The sequence below is a fragment of the Peromyscus eremicus genome, chromosome 19, assembly GCF_949786415.1.
Source record: "Peromyscus eremicus chromosome 19, PerEre_H2_v1, whole genome shotgun sequence".
NCBI lineage: Eukaryota > Metazoa > Chordata > Mammalia > Rodentia > Cricetidae > Peromyscus > Peromyscus eremicus.
Genome location: NC_081435.1, coordinates 24,506,622 through 24,521,324, shown reverse-complemented (window position 1 = coordinate 24,521,324; position 14,703 = coordinate 24,506,622). Strand labels below are relative to the sequence as shown.

The following is a 14,703-nucleotide window of genomic DNA, read 5'->3' as shown; positions in this document are numbered from 1 at the left end:
CCGGACAGTTTGACATTTACAGCCTTCTCTCGTGTTCTCCCCAGCACTGTTCTGAGACTTGGGGCAGCTGCTGTCTGTCTGTGTTAGCCACTGTCTGTCTGTCTGTGTTAGCCAGCCATGTCAGAATGTGCCTGGGACCCAGCAGGCCCCTCTGCTTCCCGTTATTGGCTGCTTGTCTTCCTTCCTCAGAAAAGACGGAAGTTACTGGAGTTGTCTTGTTTACACAGGGCCCAGACCTCTTCTCCAGTCCCTGGGAATGGAGTGGAGGACAGAGCTGCATGAGGTACCAGGGAGGAGGAGCTTGGAGGCCTCTCCCCAGCACTGCCCAGGCATCTGCTCTGGACTACAGTAAACTGACAATACAGATTGCCGAGAGCACCTGACCTCTGTCTAAGCAGAGGCACCACCTAGAGATGGCCATCTCAAGTGTCTTCCTGACTCCCTTGTCTCAGCCCAAGGGTACTTAAGGAAGGAGTTATTGGGAGCCACTGACACAGTTCCCCTTTCCTTTACCGAGTGGTGCTTACACTGGATGAAGGCCAAAGTGTGAAGTTTGCAGATCTGTTCTCTGCGAAGGCCAAGCATGATGGGAGGCTTTGTTTGGCAGGCCGTGCAGGGTGAACTCGGGACTGAGGGCAGCAAATGCTCTGGGAGGGTGCTCTCCTCAGGCCTAGTGGGATGCCATGAACTTGGTTTTATGTTCAAGTTCTCTTTTGTGATCCCAGCTGCCTGGGTCCTGCTTGTGGTTCTCAGATCGTCCTGGCAGAGAGCAGCTCTGTGCTGCTCACACTTGCTCTTCCTCCCTTGTCTTCAGCCAAAGCTCAGGACAAGCTTTGCTGGCATTCTCTCTACCAAAACCAAGTGACTTGGCTGCAAGCCAGGCCTTAAAGGACAGACGCTTAGCCCTGCTACATGCCTCAGAGTTTGTACGTGTTCTCTGGGGGGTCCCTGCAAAGCCTGAGAATGGGAAACTCATTCCTTTGACCTAACCTCACTTCACCTACACCTCTCCTCAGTCTCCCCAGCAGCCCCCTCCTAACTCCATGCCTACTGTCTTTTGTGGGAAAGCGAATGGAAGCAATAAGTAGGTCAGGTGTGTGGTCCTCGTGGAATTATTGAGGGGAGATGAAGGATCCATTTTTCAATTGATCTCTCCTCCTTCGTATTGGCAGCCGATGTTCCTGCTGGCATGAGTGTGCGTAGGAGGTACAGTTGATGAGAGCCCTGCGGGAGCAGCCCTTTCTGTGGCCTCCGTTCCCTTCCTGCTCCAGGGAGCTGCTGCGTGTGCATCGGCTGTCCCTGCCCCGCCGTGAAGCTGCTGCGTGTGCATCGGCTGTCCCTGCCCCGCCGTGCCTCAGTCTCTCTGGGCCTCTTGTTCAGGTGTCGTTTGCCCTTGACTTCTCATTGCCTTTCCCATCGCCAGCCCCTTATTTATCCCCAGCTATTGGAAGGGAGCACCGACTACGTGTGCACGTGCATATACGCGTGAGCACTGTCACATGAGGAGGGCATGTGTGGCTTGGGGTCAGTGTGCTGCTTTCTTCTTTCCCTCTCTCCCTTCCTTTCTTTTCTTTTAAGGTGGCGTCTTACTCTGTGGTCCAGCAGACCAGCCTTGTAGTGATGCTCCTGACTGAGCCTTCCAAGGGCTGGGATTGCAGATGTGAGCCACCATGCCTGGCTATTTTCTTTTGTTTTATGTTCTGATAGTGCTATGTCCCTCTCAGTCAAGGTTGCGGGGATAAGAAAGATAAAAAGCATTTGGAAGCTCTAGGGCTGTGTCCTCTTGAGACCCATCTCCCTGGGCCTCCCTAGCCTCTCTTAATGTGGCAGCCCCTTCCCTTGTTCATCCTCAGCCAGCCTGGCCCCTCTCCATCACCCTGGACATGGGCAGACACCTGCTCAGAACAGTGCAGTTGCTGTGAACTGATTCTCTGTCTCTCAGTGTGATTGGTGCCCCCAGGAAGCCAGGATGCTGGGAGGAACTTGTGTGGCACTCAGCAGTTCCATTTTGTGATAAAAAATGGAGAGGGAGACTGGCAGAAAGCAAAGGCTGTTGCTGCTGGGTGAGTGTAGCAGCTATTTTTAGTCTTAAGCCTTTGCTTTTCCGTTTGGCTGGGCTTTTTTAGCACAGTGCTGGTCCAGCAGGGCTGTTTTCTTTCAAGGCTGCAGATGTCCTTAGGGAAGGTTTCTGTCTGCCCCTAGGAAGACATGGGCTGTTCACAGGGGTAATAACTTCTGAGAGTAGGTCCAGGCAGAGCTTGGAGTCCATCTTGGGACAGTAATGTCACAGGACCAGTGAATTGGAGCAGGGCAGTGTGTGGCCGGGATAGGACAGAGAAGTATAAACATCATACTCTTCAGAAATATTCCTCTGTAGTTGATTCAGTTATACTACTGCCAAGTAAACTGTTCAGTGAGCTGCATCAGGGCCGAGGGTTGTGCATGAAACCTTTTCCAAGAGTCTGGCTAACACATGACGAATTCTCCTGAAGTTTTTGTTGTATTTGTTTAATTTTTTCCTTTCTGCCTCTCTAGATTATGTGCTAGTCTGGGTAGAGTTACCTGGATGTCCACTCCAGTGTACTGACCAACTTTGATTACAGATTTTATTACTGCTGCACAGACATACGCTCTCTTCCTGTTAAACAGTAATCCCCCACTCTCCCTCTCCTTTAACCCCTGACGATGATTCCACTTTCTTTCTTTATGATTTCTAGATCCTTCATGAAGGTGGGATCATGTATGTCCTTTTGTGACTTGCTTATTTCACCTGATGTAATGTTTTGAGGTTTGTGTTGCAGTAGGTATCTAACTAAGTGGTATTACTGAGTAATGGTTGATTGTGTGTATGTAATAGATTTTAAAAATTTGCGCTTATTTTTTTTTAACAGGATCTTACATATGCAGTCTGGTTTTGAACTCATTTTATAGCTGAGGCTGGCTTTGATCCTGACCCTTCTGTTTGTATCTCCCGGCTACTGGTGTGAGAGCCGTGCACCACTGTTGTTGGGCACCTGGGTTAGCCCTACTTTTTGAGGACTGTGAATCGTGTCTCTGAACACAGATGCACAAGTAGCTGCTTGAATTCCTGCCCCTTGCCTCCTTTAGGTGTACTCCTGGGAGCAAAATTGCCATATAGCAACTTTTTCTTTAGCTTTTTTTTTTTTTTTTTTTTTTTAAAGACAAGGTTTCACTGTGCAGTCCAGGCTGGCATTAAACTCTTGATCTTCCTGCTTGGCTTAAATGTAGAGATTTTTTGTTTGTTTTGTTTTGGATTATTTTGTTTTTAACCATGTGTACTTACGTGTCAGTGTGTGGGTCTGTGCACACAAGTGTAGGTGTTGGAGAGGCCAGAAGATGGTGTGGATTCCCAGAGCTGGAGTTACAGGTGATTGTTAGCCGCCTGACATGGGTGCTGGAACTGAAATGGAGTTCTCTCCAAGAGCAGTACAGGCTTTTTTTTTTGAGACAAGGTCTCACCATGTAACTCTGTTGGACTGGAATTCAGTAAGCAGACCAGGCTAGCCTTGAACTCACAAGAGATGCTCCTACCTCTGCCTCTTGAGTGCTGGGATTCAAGGCATGGAGCCACCATGTCTAGCCAATATATACTCTTAACTTCTAAGTCATTTCTCGGGCTGCACATGTAGCTTTAAAAAACTTTATTTATTCTAAGTTGGGGTTGGAGAGATGGCTTAGGGGTTAAGAGAATTGGCTGTTCTTCCAGATGACCTAGGTTTGATTCCCAGCACCCACATGGCAGCTCTTAATTGTCTGTAACTCCAGTCCCAGGGTTCTGATGCCCTCTTCGAGGTCTTTGAGGGTACTGTATGCATGTGGAGTCCAGACATATACACAGGCAAAATACCACACACATATACATAAATAAAATAATTAAAAATCATGGTGTTGGGAGGGCACAATCATACTGTGGTACATGTACAGAGGTCAGAGGACAACTTTGTGGAATCAATTCTCTCCTACCTTTGTGTGGGTTCTAGGGATCACACTCAAGTGGTCACATGTGTGGCAATTGTATTATTACCTGATGAACCATCTCACTGGCCCACATGTCTTTTGAAAAACCAAACTGTGTTACAAAGTGGCCGTGTTGCTTTACACTCCCATCAATAGTTATGATGACTTCATTAATCCTTACCAATATTTGTTATTTTACTTAAAAAATGATATAACCATCTTTGTTGGGTACGAAGTGATTTTAATGCTCATTTCCATAATGATTAATGATGCTCAGGATCTTTTCCTGTTCCTAATGGCTATTTGTGCGTGTGTGCATCCTTCCCTTTCTTTCTTTTTCCTTTTTGAGAAATAGCTATTAGTTCTTTGTTGTTGGGAAATTTTTAATTATTATTATGTTGGAGAATACTGAGGATTGATCTGAGGGCCACAGACATGCTAAGCAAGCTTACTTTGGCTGAGTTACACTCCCTTGACACCTTTGCCCATTTTTAAACTGGATTGTCCTGTCCTTATATTGAAACCCAGACAGTTTTGATACAGTCTGAACTTTATATTTATAAAAATATGTAATCTTGATTTGTGTGTGTGGTTGTGACGTGCCGTGGTTTGTGTGTGGAGGTCAGAGGACAACTTGTGAAAGTGGTCCTCTCCTACCACGTGGGTCCTGGGGATTGAGCTCAGCTGGTCAGACTTGGTGGTAAGTACCTTGGCTGAGTTTTTGTATTCTTTTGATGTGCTGGAATTGAACCCAGGGCTTCATGAATGCTAGGAAAGTGATCTTGCACTAAGTAAAATCTCAAGCCTTGTTCTAGACATTAAATTTTTATTATTTAGGTGATTTGAAAAAATTTTCTTTCATAATGTAGGTTGTCTTTTCACGCTGAATGGTTTTGTGTATGTGTGCATGTTTGTGTACTCTGAGGGTATGTGTGTGGTGGTAGGAATTGAATCCAGGACCTCATGCGTACTAAGTAAATGATTTAAACTGAGCTATATTACCAACCTTATACTAATGTAGTCCCCTGAGATACAGAGCTCTTTAGTTTTGATGAAGTCCAGTTTATACTTTGTGTTGCTCATTCTTTTGGTGTCACCTTTAAGGACCCAGGCCAGAACCCAACATCGTAAAGATTGCACCTATGTTTTCTTGGCATAGTTTATGCTTTTTGCCAGGTGTGGAATGGCATGCCTATAATCCCAGCACTTGGAAGGCAGAGGCAGGAATGATGGGGGTTCAGTGTCATCTTCAGATACATAGTGAGCTTGAAGACAGCTGGGTTACGTAGGACTTTGTTTCAGTGTGAGTTCAATGTGGTCAGCCAGGTCTACAGAGTGAGTTCTAGAGCAGCCAGGGCTGTTACCCAGAGAAACCCTGTCTCAAAACAACAACAACAGAAAGCTTTTTACTTTTAGTACTGATTTTTGAGTGAATCTTGGTGTGTATTATAAAGGAAGGGTCTAGCTTAATTTGTTTACTTATGGATAGTGAGTTGTTCCGCATTGTTTCCTTGAAGAGACTCACTCCTGTTCTTCCCAAATGAGTAGTTTCGACACTTTTGTTGAAAACTGACCGTATATGTGGTCGTATCTGTGCTCTTACTTCTATTTCATTAGTCTGTGTGGCTTTTTTCATGCTAATACCACACCTTGGATTCTTGTAGCTTTACAGTGAGTTTGTAGATTTAAAAAAATGAGTCATCTTTCTTCCTTTTGATTGTCTTGGCTTTCTGTGCTCATTAATATTCCATATGAATTTAGGTAAATTTCATTTCTGCAGAAAACACCATGGGGTTTGGTAGCAATTGCATTGAAATCGTGTGTTGTTTGTTAGGGCTGTCATCTTAACAATACTGTCTGCAATTCATGAATATAGGAAGTCTTTCTTTTCTTTTTTTTTTTTTCTTTTTTGGTTTTTCAAGACAGGGTTTCTCTGTATAGTTTTGGAGCCTGTTCTGGATCTCACTCTGTAGACTAGGCTGGCCTTGAACTCACAGAGATCTGCCTGGCTCTGTCTCCCGAGTGCTGGGATTAAAGGCCTGCACCACTGCTGTGCGGCAGGAAGTCTTTCATTCCTTATGTTTTAGAATTGTTAACATCTGCTAATACTTACGCTATGATTTGTTAAAAAGTAGTGCACAAAATTTTGTGGCTTGGAAGGGTTGAGCTTTGCTAGTTAGAGGGCGCTGATGCTAACTGTCGTTAGCTGCGATAATGGGTATGGTTAAAAGAAGATGGTTACAGATATTTATATGGACTTGATCCATATCTGTCCACGTGCCCCACAGGTGGCTAATTTCCCCTCTTCCCAGTGTAGCCACTAATACTTTCCACAAGCCCAAGTACTATTAATGAGGAAGGGAGGGCCAGGCTGTGTATGGCATGTGCATTTCTAATCGGGGCACATCACTTGAGTTACAGGAGCTGGGAGCCTAAGAGGTTTATCTAGTAGTGGTAGAAGGCCTGCTGTACTCCTGTGCAGGCAATGTCTGACATTTGTGCAGGAAATGCTGGTGTGGGGTCATGATGATGGGGAACCAGGCACTGACCTTCTGTTTCCTGTGCTTGTCCCCCAGGTCCTGATTATGGCTCCTCAGCACCTGTATTCCACTAGAAGGGCTCCTCTAGGATTGCTGTTTGGGCTGCTGGTGACTTCCTGGGTCACTTCCTGCCTCAGCTGTCAGAACTCAGTAAGTGTCTTCCTGTCGGTCGGAGCAGTAGGAGGAGGCCTGAGAGAGCCTCCTTGTCTCCAAGAGCACTGTGGGCCGGGCTGGACTTGGAGGGTTTTTTGTTTTTTTTGTTTTGTTTTTCTTTTTTGTGGGAATGTGGTCTCCTTTTTCTCATTTCTAATTCCTCTAGTCTGTTTAAAGGTCATGGCAGTTTCCCTTTGGGGGAAAATGGCGATAACAATGAAGATAATAAAATAATAATCAGCTTCCACACACCAAGTATTATATTAAATGTTTTGTATCTCTTCTTATGTAATCATCCCAGAAACTCTATGAAGTAGGCAACTATAATTATTCTCATTCTGAAAAGGAAGAGACTGAGGGTCAGAATCATACAAGCCATGTGAGAAAGAGCTGGGCCGGGGCTTGGGGATCAGGATTATCCTGAGGAACTAGATGGCAAGGTGGATGAGAATACCAGCTCCCCAACAGACTGCTTCCTCCTCTGCTTTGTCCTCTCGCTTTCTCTACTGTCCAGATCTTACGTCTCCTTTTCCTGTTCTTCTCGGCCTTTCTTGGTTAACCTAGACCTCGTTGTTTAGAGCTGCAGTGTGGTCACAGGTAGATAGGGAATGTCCACAGAAGCCTGGCCTGGCTGCAGTGTGGTCACAGGTAGAGAATGTCCACCAAAGCCTGGCCTGGCTGCAGTGTGGTCACAGGTAGAGAATGTCCACCAAAGCCTAGCCTGGCTGCAGTGTGGTCACAGGTAGATAGAGAATGTCCACCAAAGCCTGGCCTGGCTGCAGTGTGGTCACAGATAGAGAATGTCCACCAAAGCCTGGCCTGGCTGCAGTGTGGTCACAGGTACATAGGGAATGTCCACCAAAGCCTGGCCTGGCTGCAGTGTGGTCACAGGTACATAGGGAATGTCCACCAAAGCCTGGCCTGGCTGCAGTGTGGTCACAGGTAGAGAATGCCCACCAAAGCCTAGCCTGGCTGCAGTGTGGTCACAGGTAGAGAATGCCCACCAAAGCCTGGCCTGGCTGCAGTGTGGTCACAGGTCGATAGGGAATGTCCACAGAAGCCTGGCCTGGCTGCAGCATATTCAAGCTCTTGCAGGGCCTTTTTTCTCTGGGTTGTCCTAGCAATAGACTGCCCTTGACCAGCTCCAAGTATCTCCCTTCCCACAGTTTACCCTCTCTGGCCACCCTTTTCCAGCCCCCCAGGGCTCTCAGTAAAGGTTGGGTAAAGCTTTGGAACTAGAGGTCCTTGAAGTGCAAATGACAATTGTGATGAATTTAATAACAATCCAGCTCAGCTGAGGTTCACCTCTGGCTCAGGGCAAGCTTCCACCTTCTCTCTGAAGTCATTTGTTTGCCTTCTTTGCCCCTTTGTGGAGTGGGGAATGTATAGTCAGGAGTCACGAATCCTTCTGAGCTTTTCATGTTCCCTGACTAAGATCCTGTTGGTGCTGCTCTGCCCCCCTCCTCTTTTCTCTTTCTTCTTTCTTTCTTTTTCTTTTTGGCTTTTCAAGGGCAATGAAAATGGACTCCCAGGATTCCTGGGGATAGGACTAGTTACAGCATGATGTTGGGGCTGTCTCTGACACAGCTTAGTAATAAAAATTGCCCAGAAAGGCACCCAGTAGTCTTGAGAGATCAGGAATGTGTCCCCTTCTCAACTGAGAGCTCAGGAGGATCCCTGTGTTCCCTGTTGAGAGCTTTAGCAGATGCACAATTAACAAAGCATGCTGATGAATTTACTTAAGGACTGTGTGTTAGCAAGTCCCTTTTGGATAATAGTCTAACCAAATAGATGAGCTCTCAGAACCATAATTATTCTGGCCCATTTATATTAGCTCTATTGAGTCTCATCTCAGAAAAATGTTAATACTGACGTTCATCGGGAGAAGCTGCTTTTATCCTTGTCTGTTCCAAAGCTGTGTCTGTTTGTCATAATCTCTCATCATGTGCTAAGAGCAGTAGGAGTTAAAGCATCTTTTCTCTCATACCATAAAAGTGCTGCCTTGATGGCATTTAAAATCTAAGTTAGGCAGCAGCCACCGTCCCAGTAGCCTAAATGGAACAGGGTGCTTAGGATCCTTTCTCCAGAGCCTGGGGTCCAAGCAAGTGTTCTTGATGACCTGGAATTGGCCTGTTTGAAGGTGTTTGTGCTGGTTAATACCTACCCAGGTCAGGGTATCTGTGTGTGTCAGTATGATCTGGGGACATCTTCTCCACTCAGCACCGGCTGTAGTACCTCTCTGGTGTGATAGTTAAGGCTCACTGTCACCTGACAGGATCGAGAGTCACCTAGGAGATAAACATCTGGGCATGTCTGTGAAGGACTTTCTAGTTTGGGTTAACTGAAGTGAGAAGACCCACTCTAGGTGTTGATGACACCATTCTGTGAGTTGGGGTCCTGGACTACATAGAAAGGAAAAAGCCAACGGTACCAGTGGTTCTCTCTCTGCTTCCTGACCGAGGAGGCTACAGTGAAACCAGCTACCTGAAGCTCTTGCTGCCTGCCTTCCCCCATGGTGGCCACTGACTACCGTATCCCCTTTTAAGTCCCTAGCGAAAATGAACCCACCCTTTCTTAAGTGGCTTTTATTGGGTGTTTTATTACAACAACACAAGTGTTAAGTTGGGATGCCACATCTTAAGAGGGTGTAAGGACTGTAGGACTATGACTGCGATACCTGTCTTCAGAAAAGGTGGTGAGTGAGTGGGGAGGTTGTGGAGCTCAGTGGGAAGAGCACAAGCCCTTATGTTCTCTTTTGTCTGCCTCATTGACAATGTGACCTCTCAGCTGAGACACTGGCTGCTAGCTCATTTTCCAAAACTTCTTATAGATTAAATGTGGTTACATAGATAAATACTTAGCATTGGCACTAGCACAGTGTGGCCAGGAAATACCAGCTATTATTTTTAGTATGGGAGTGGCTGCTCCAGTGGTTGAGTTTTCAAGCAGGCTCCTAATGTGCTACCCTAGAAGTCTTCATATGTCGTGGTGTGGACACAAAAACCACAGCTCTCTTCTTAAGAGGGAGTAAGAGCTAGTTTATTTGGGAGCCATTTTGAGAGACCATGGCCTAGGATCACAGATTCAAGCTCTCCAAAATTCCATGTTCCAACATGGACAGGTCATAAACCAAGGCAAGTTGAAAATATTTTGGTGGGTTTATCAGAGATGCAGTTACATTGAGATGGGTGAAGCTTTCTTATAGGCTCAAGATGCTGTCTGATGACACTCTTAGCTTTTAGATTGGTAGAAGCTAATTGTCTGCTAATCAATAAATTCTGAAAGGTTTTTATCTGTTGTCACAAGATGTTAGTTCTGATGTGTGGGGATGTGGGGTGGGGAGCAAGGCATGGCTGTTCTGGAGGGCCAGAACTAACCCAAGATAAGGTAATTAGCCTCAGGACTTGGACATTCCAGTCTCTCCACACTACTGAAATTCTAATCAGCCAATAAGTTTGTGCAGACACAGACTCCTTTGGGGAATTTTCACAGCCAGAAGCATCTTCTTTTAGAACTTTTTGTTCACCGTGTCTACCAATTATGATTAGGATTTACTCATTCTCTTTGATCTTGAAGGTTCTATTTGGCCTTTGAGACTGATTATCATACTTGTCTACAAGCTCTACAAAGTATGGTTTGGTAGCTGTTGTCAGCTAACACCTTATCTGGGATTTCTTGCTGGTCAGTTGAGAGGACATTGATATTTGGAATGATATGGTAAGGAGGAGATAGAGTTGTGATCTAGCATGGAAAAGAGTCTTGAGAAGCCAGCTGCAAGTGCACAGGAACACAGGAGATTTACTTTAGAGTTGACCAAGGTCAGCCTGCCTGTCTCATCTCTTGGTTCCTCTCTTAGTTAAGCCACTGTTTTGTTTGTTTGTTTTTTTCTGTGACTGTGGTCTCACCTGGCCCATGAACATCTTTGCTTGGGAAGAGGGGTGTGCTGGTAGATGTAATAAAGTGGTCTATCTTGTTGTCCCAGCTGTATTTTCTCAGCATTGTGGGAACAACCATTAATTAAGACATTTGAGTCTGAATTTCATACGTGGGTTTTGGAGCCATGCTGACCAGAACTAAATCTTCGCTCTGCTTTTCTGAGCAGTGTTGATTATGAGTAGGCCGTATAGTGTTGATTATGAATAGACCGTATCTTCACCTCATCTGTACTGTAGGAGTAGTGTATACTTCACAAGGGACTCAGTTGAGTTGAAACATGGAAAGCCTCTGGTCAGGGCCTAACAAATGGTAGCTGCCATGATCATTATAACCCTGTTCTCACGATGCTGTTTCTCCACAAAGTCTCTTCTGGAACTCCCCCTTTGAATGACTGTCCAGTCTGAGGGAAGTTGATGTCACTGCTTTCTGTGATTCTGAATCCTTGATCTTTGAGAATAGCCAGATACGACCCGGGCAGATGTCTAGTCACTCAGGGCCAGATCTGGCCAACAGAGAGAACAGATTAAACATGAGAGCACTGATTTTGTATCATTCTCCACTAAAATTTGAGGTATCTTAAAATCTGATTCAAAGATACTAAGAGATGATGTAAAAAAAAAACCACATTGAGCAAAAAAGATTGTTGAAAATGTTAGGCCTCCCTGGCTTAAAGCATGTTGTTTCTTTCTTTGGATGTATTTTGTTCTTCAGTGCAGTAATTATACATATTTATGAGGTATAGTACTTGTGTACAATGTAAGGCCAGGTTAGGTAATTATCCTATTTCTAACCTGAAATGTTTATCACTCCTTCATGTCAGGAACATTCAAACTCTACTAGCTATTTTGAAGTATCCAGTTAACAGTTGTGAAACATAGTTATCTATCTAACCACACTTGTATCCACTAATCACCATCTCTCCATCCCAAGTGCCCTTCTTTGTTCCTATTATGAAAGTAACTGTTTGTCCTCAATGTTTTTAAGAACATGTGGTCTTTCTGTGTGCTCTAGGGATGTAGTTTGGTGGTTGAGCTCTTGCCTAGTGCTGTGATAAGGAGAGAGAGTCCTTGGCAAGTTTGACCCAAGGTGTCTCATAGCGGGTGAGAGACAGAGCCACTATGCAGACAGCGCTCAGTGGAGAGTTTTATTTGGTGGGGGGGGGAGAGAGAGAGAGAGAGAGAGAGAGAGAGAGAGAGAGAGAGGGAGAGAGAGAGAGAGAGGGAGAGGGAGGGAGAGGGAGGGAGAGGAGGAGGGGAGGTGTGTACTACCTCGTGGCAAAGTGTATGTGTTGGGGGAGCGAAGGGGAGGAGTCCTTTCTTTTTTCTTTTTTTTTTTTTTTTTTTTTTTTTTTTTTTTTTTTCGAGACAGGGTTTCTCTGTGTAGCTTTGCGCCTTTCCTGGAACTCGCTTTGTAGACCAGGCTGGCCTCGAACTTACAGAGATCCGCCTGGCTCTGCCTCCCGAGTGCTGGGATTAAAGGCGTGCGCCACCACCGCCTGGCAAGGAGTCCTTTCTTAAAGGGAGCGTAGGATGGCATCAGGACGCTGGGCCGGCCAGGATTCCAAGAAGCAAGTCTGAATGCTGACCCATAGCCTTGGGTTTGCTTCCCCCTTCTGTTGCCTGACTTGAGTTACTTCATGCAGAGCCCCTCCAGTCAGCCCCATGAAGCTGCTGAAAATTTGTCTATTGTCTGTGTGTCATCTCTTCTTGACTGTTGACCACTGATGGGCACCTGGCTTGATCTGTGTCTTAGGATTGTAAATAGTGCTGCGGTCAACATGGGTGCAGTTACTTCTTTGTCAGACTGATTTCAGTTCTCTGTGTATATGATCAGTAGTATGATTGACAGATCCAATGTCAGTTCTATTTCCAGTTTTTCTGAGGAACCCTTAACTATTTTTTTGTAATGACTACACTACTTTATATTTCTACCAACAGTGTTTAAAATTCTCTTTTCTACATCCTCACCAGCATCTTTTCTGTATGTGTTTTTTTCATAGCAGCTATTCTAACTCAGTAGAAAGACAACTCATTGTGGCTTTGTTTTGTACTTTGCTGGTGGTGTTGCTGTGCAGAGACAATGACCAAGACAACTTATAAACGAAAGACTCTATTGGGAGCTTACAGTTTCAGAGGGTGAGTCTATGACCATCATGGCAGGAAGCATGGCAGTGTGCAGGCAGGCACGGTGCTGGAGCAGCAGGTGATGACTCACATCTTGATCCATAAGCATGAGGGACAGAAACACACACACACACACACACACACACACACACACACAGAGAGAGAGAGAGAGAGAGAGAGAGAGAGAGAGAGAGAGAGAGAGAGAGCGAGAGCGAGCGCGAGCGGTCATTGTTCTGTAAGAAACACCGTGACCATAGAACTCTTCTAAAACATTTCATCTGGGGCTCACTGTTTCAGAGAGTTAGTCCATTATCATCATGGGGGAGCATAGTGGCACACATGGAGCTGGAGCAATAGCTAAGAGCTACATCCTGCTCTGCAGGCAGAGGGAAAGATCAGAGGGGCACTGGGCTTCAAAAGCCCACCCCCAGTGACATATTCCTCCAACAAGGCCACACCTACTCCAACAAAGCCACACCTCCTCAGCCTGATGACTAATCATTCAAATATATGAGTCTCTGGAGGCCATTCTTATTCAAACCTCCAGAGAGATAGACAAACAGACAGACAGACACACACACACACACACACACACACACACACACACACACACACACTCCAGAATGGTTTGGATAAACTTAAAGCCTGCCCTCAGTGACACACCTCCTCCAACAAGGCCACACCTCCTAATACTTCCCAAACAGTTTCACTGACTGGGACAGTTTCACCAACTGGGACCCAGCATTCAACATAAGAGCCTGTGTGGTCATTCGTATTCTTAGCAGCACAGTGATGCAGAACGTTTTTTTAGACGTGTTAGCTGTGTCTATCCAGGGCTGTGTCCAGCAGGCAGGTACTCTACTACTGAGCTCTGCCCTTAACCCAGTGACTCTAGGATGCCCCTCCCCCTTCCTTCCCCTGCTCAATGCTGTGGATGAAACCTAGGGTCCTCATATATGCTAGCCAAGAGCTACCATATATTCTACCATAGAGCCACATCCCAGTCCCATTTGCTCACTAAAAATGTTTTTTCCTGTTGATTTGTTTAGTCTCCTTACATATATTCTGGTTAGTAATCCCTTGGTGGCTAAGAATCTTACAAATGTTCTTCTCCAGTTCCATAGTTTTTTGTTATTATTGTGTGTATGATGTTGTCTGTGGGGAGTCCAGCTTAGTTGGTCCTTTATATGGGTTCTAGGGGTCAAACTCAGATCCTTAGGCTTTGCCCTGAAAGCGCTTTAATAACTAGATTTCTTTCTGGCTCCATTTCTCCCATTCTTGAGGTTGTCTGCTCTGAGGTGCTGCTGTGTGGAGGAAGCCTTTTGGTTTGATGTAATACCAGAGGTTGAGTTTTGTGGTGTGGGATCATATAAAACACAAAATCCCTGTGCACAGACCAGTGTCCTAATGTGTTTCCCCCATGGTTTTGTTTATAGTTTTTTTTTTTTTTGTAGTTTATTTTCCTCCTCTCTCTCCCTTCTCTCTTCCTCTCCCTTTTTTGGTGAGGTCTCTTGTAGCCTGGCTGTTTTTCAACTCCTTATCTAGCTGAGATATCCTTGAACTTCTGACCTCCCTGCCTCTCCCTCATTAGTGCTGGGATTACGGGTATGTACTACCATATCAAGTGTATGTGGTGATAGGGTTTGAACCCAGGCCGTCATACGTTCTAGATAATCACTGTCAACTGAGATACATCCCAGCCCTCACCAGATTTTTGGAGTGTTTGTTTGTTTGTTTGCTAAGGATTGCTGTTTTTCTGTCTGCTTAGTGGCTATACATGAATCTACTAATATTTTAATTATTGTCTGACCCCAAAGTCAGCACCCTGCCGGCCGCTCAGGCCGCAGCTTGGAGGGGCTTCTGGTCCTGTGGCCCCGTCTCTGTTATGGCTATGATATGTAGGTTTAAATTAAGTCTCTATCGTTCTAGTTATCAATAAGTCTTGGGAGTCAGAAGCTGGGGTGAAAACCTGC

At 45.4% G+C, this 14,703-nt stretch overlaps 1 protein-coding gene across 1 annotated transcript in view; it reads left to right on the top strand.

Moving 5' to 3' along the window:
• Sil1 (SIL1 nucleotide exchange factor) overlaps positions 1-14,703 on the top strand; it is a 244,026-nt gene that overhangs the window by 56,450 nt on the left and 172,873 nt on the right. Inside the window, exon 3 of the mRNA XM_059246149.1 lies at positions 6,555-6,668. Coding sequence (XP_059102132.1) covers positions 6,555-6,668 — 114 coding nt within the window. The remainder of the gene's footprint in view (positions 1-6,554; positions 6,669-14,703) is intronic.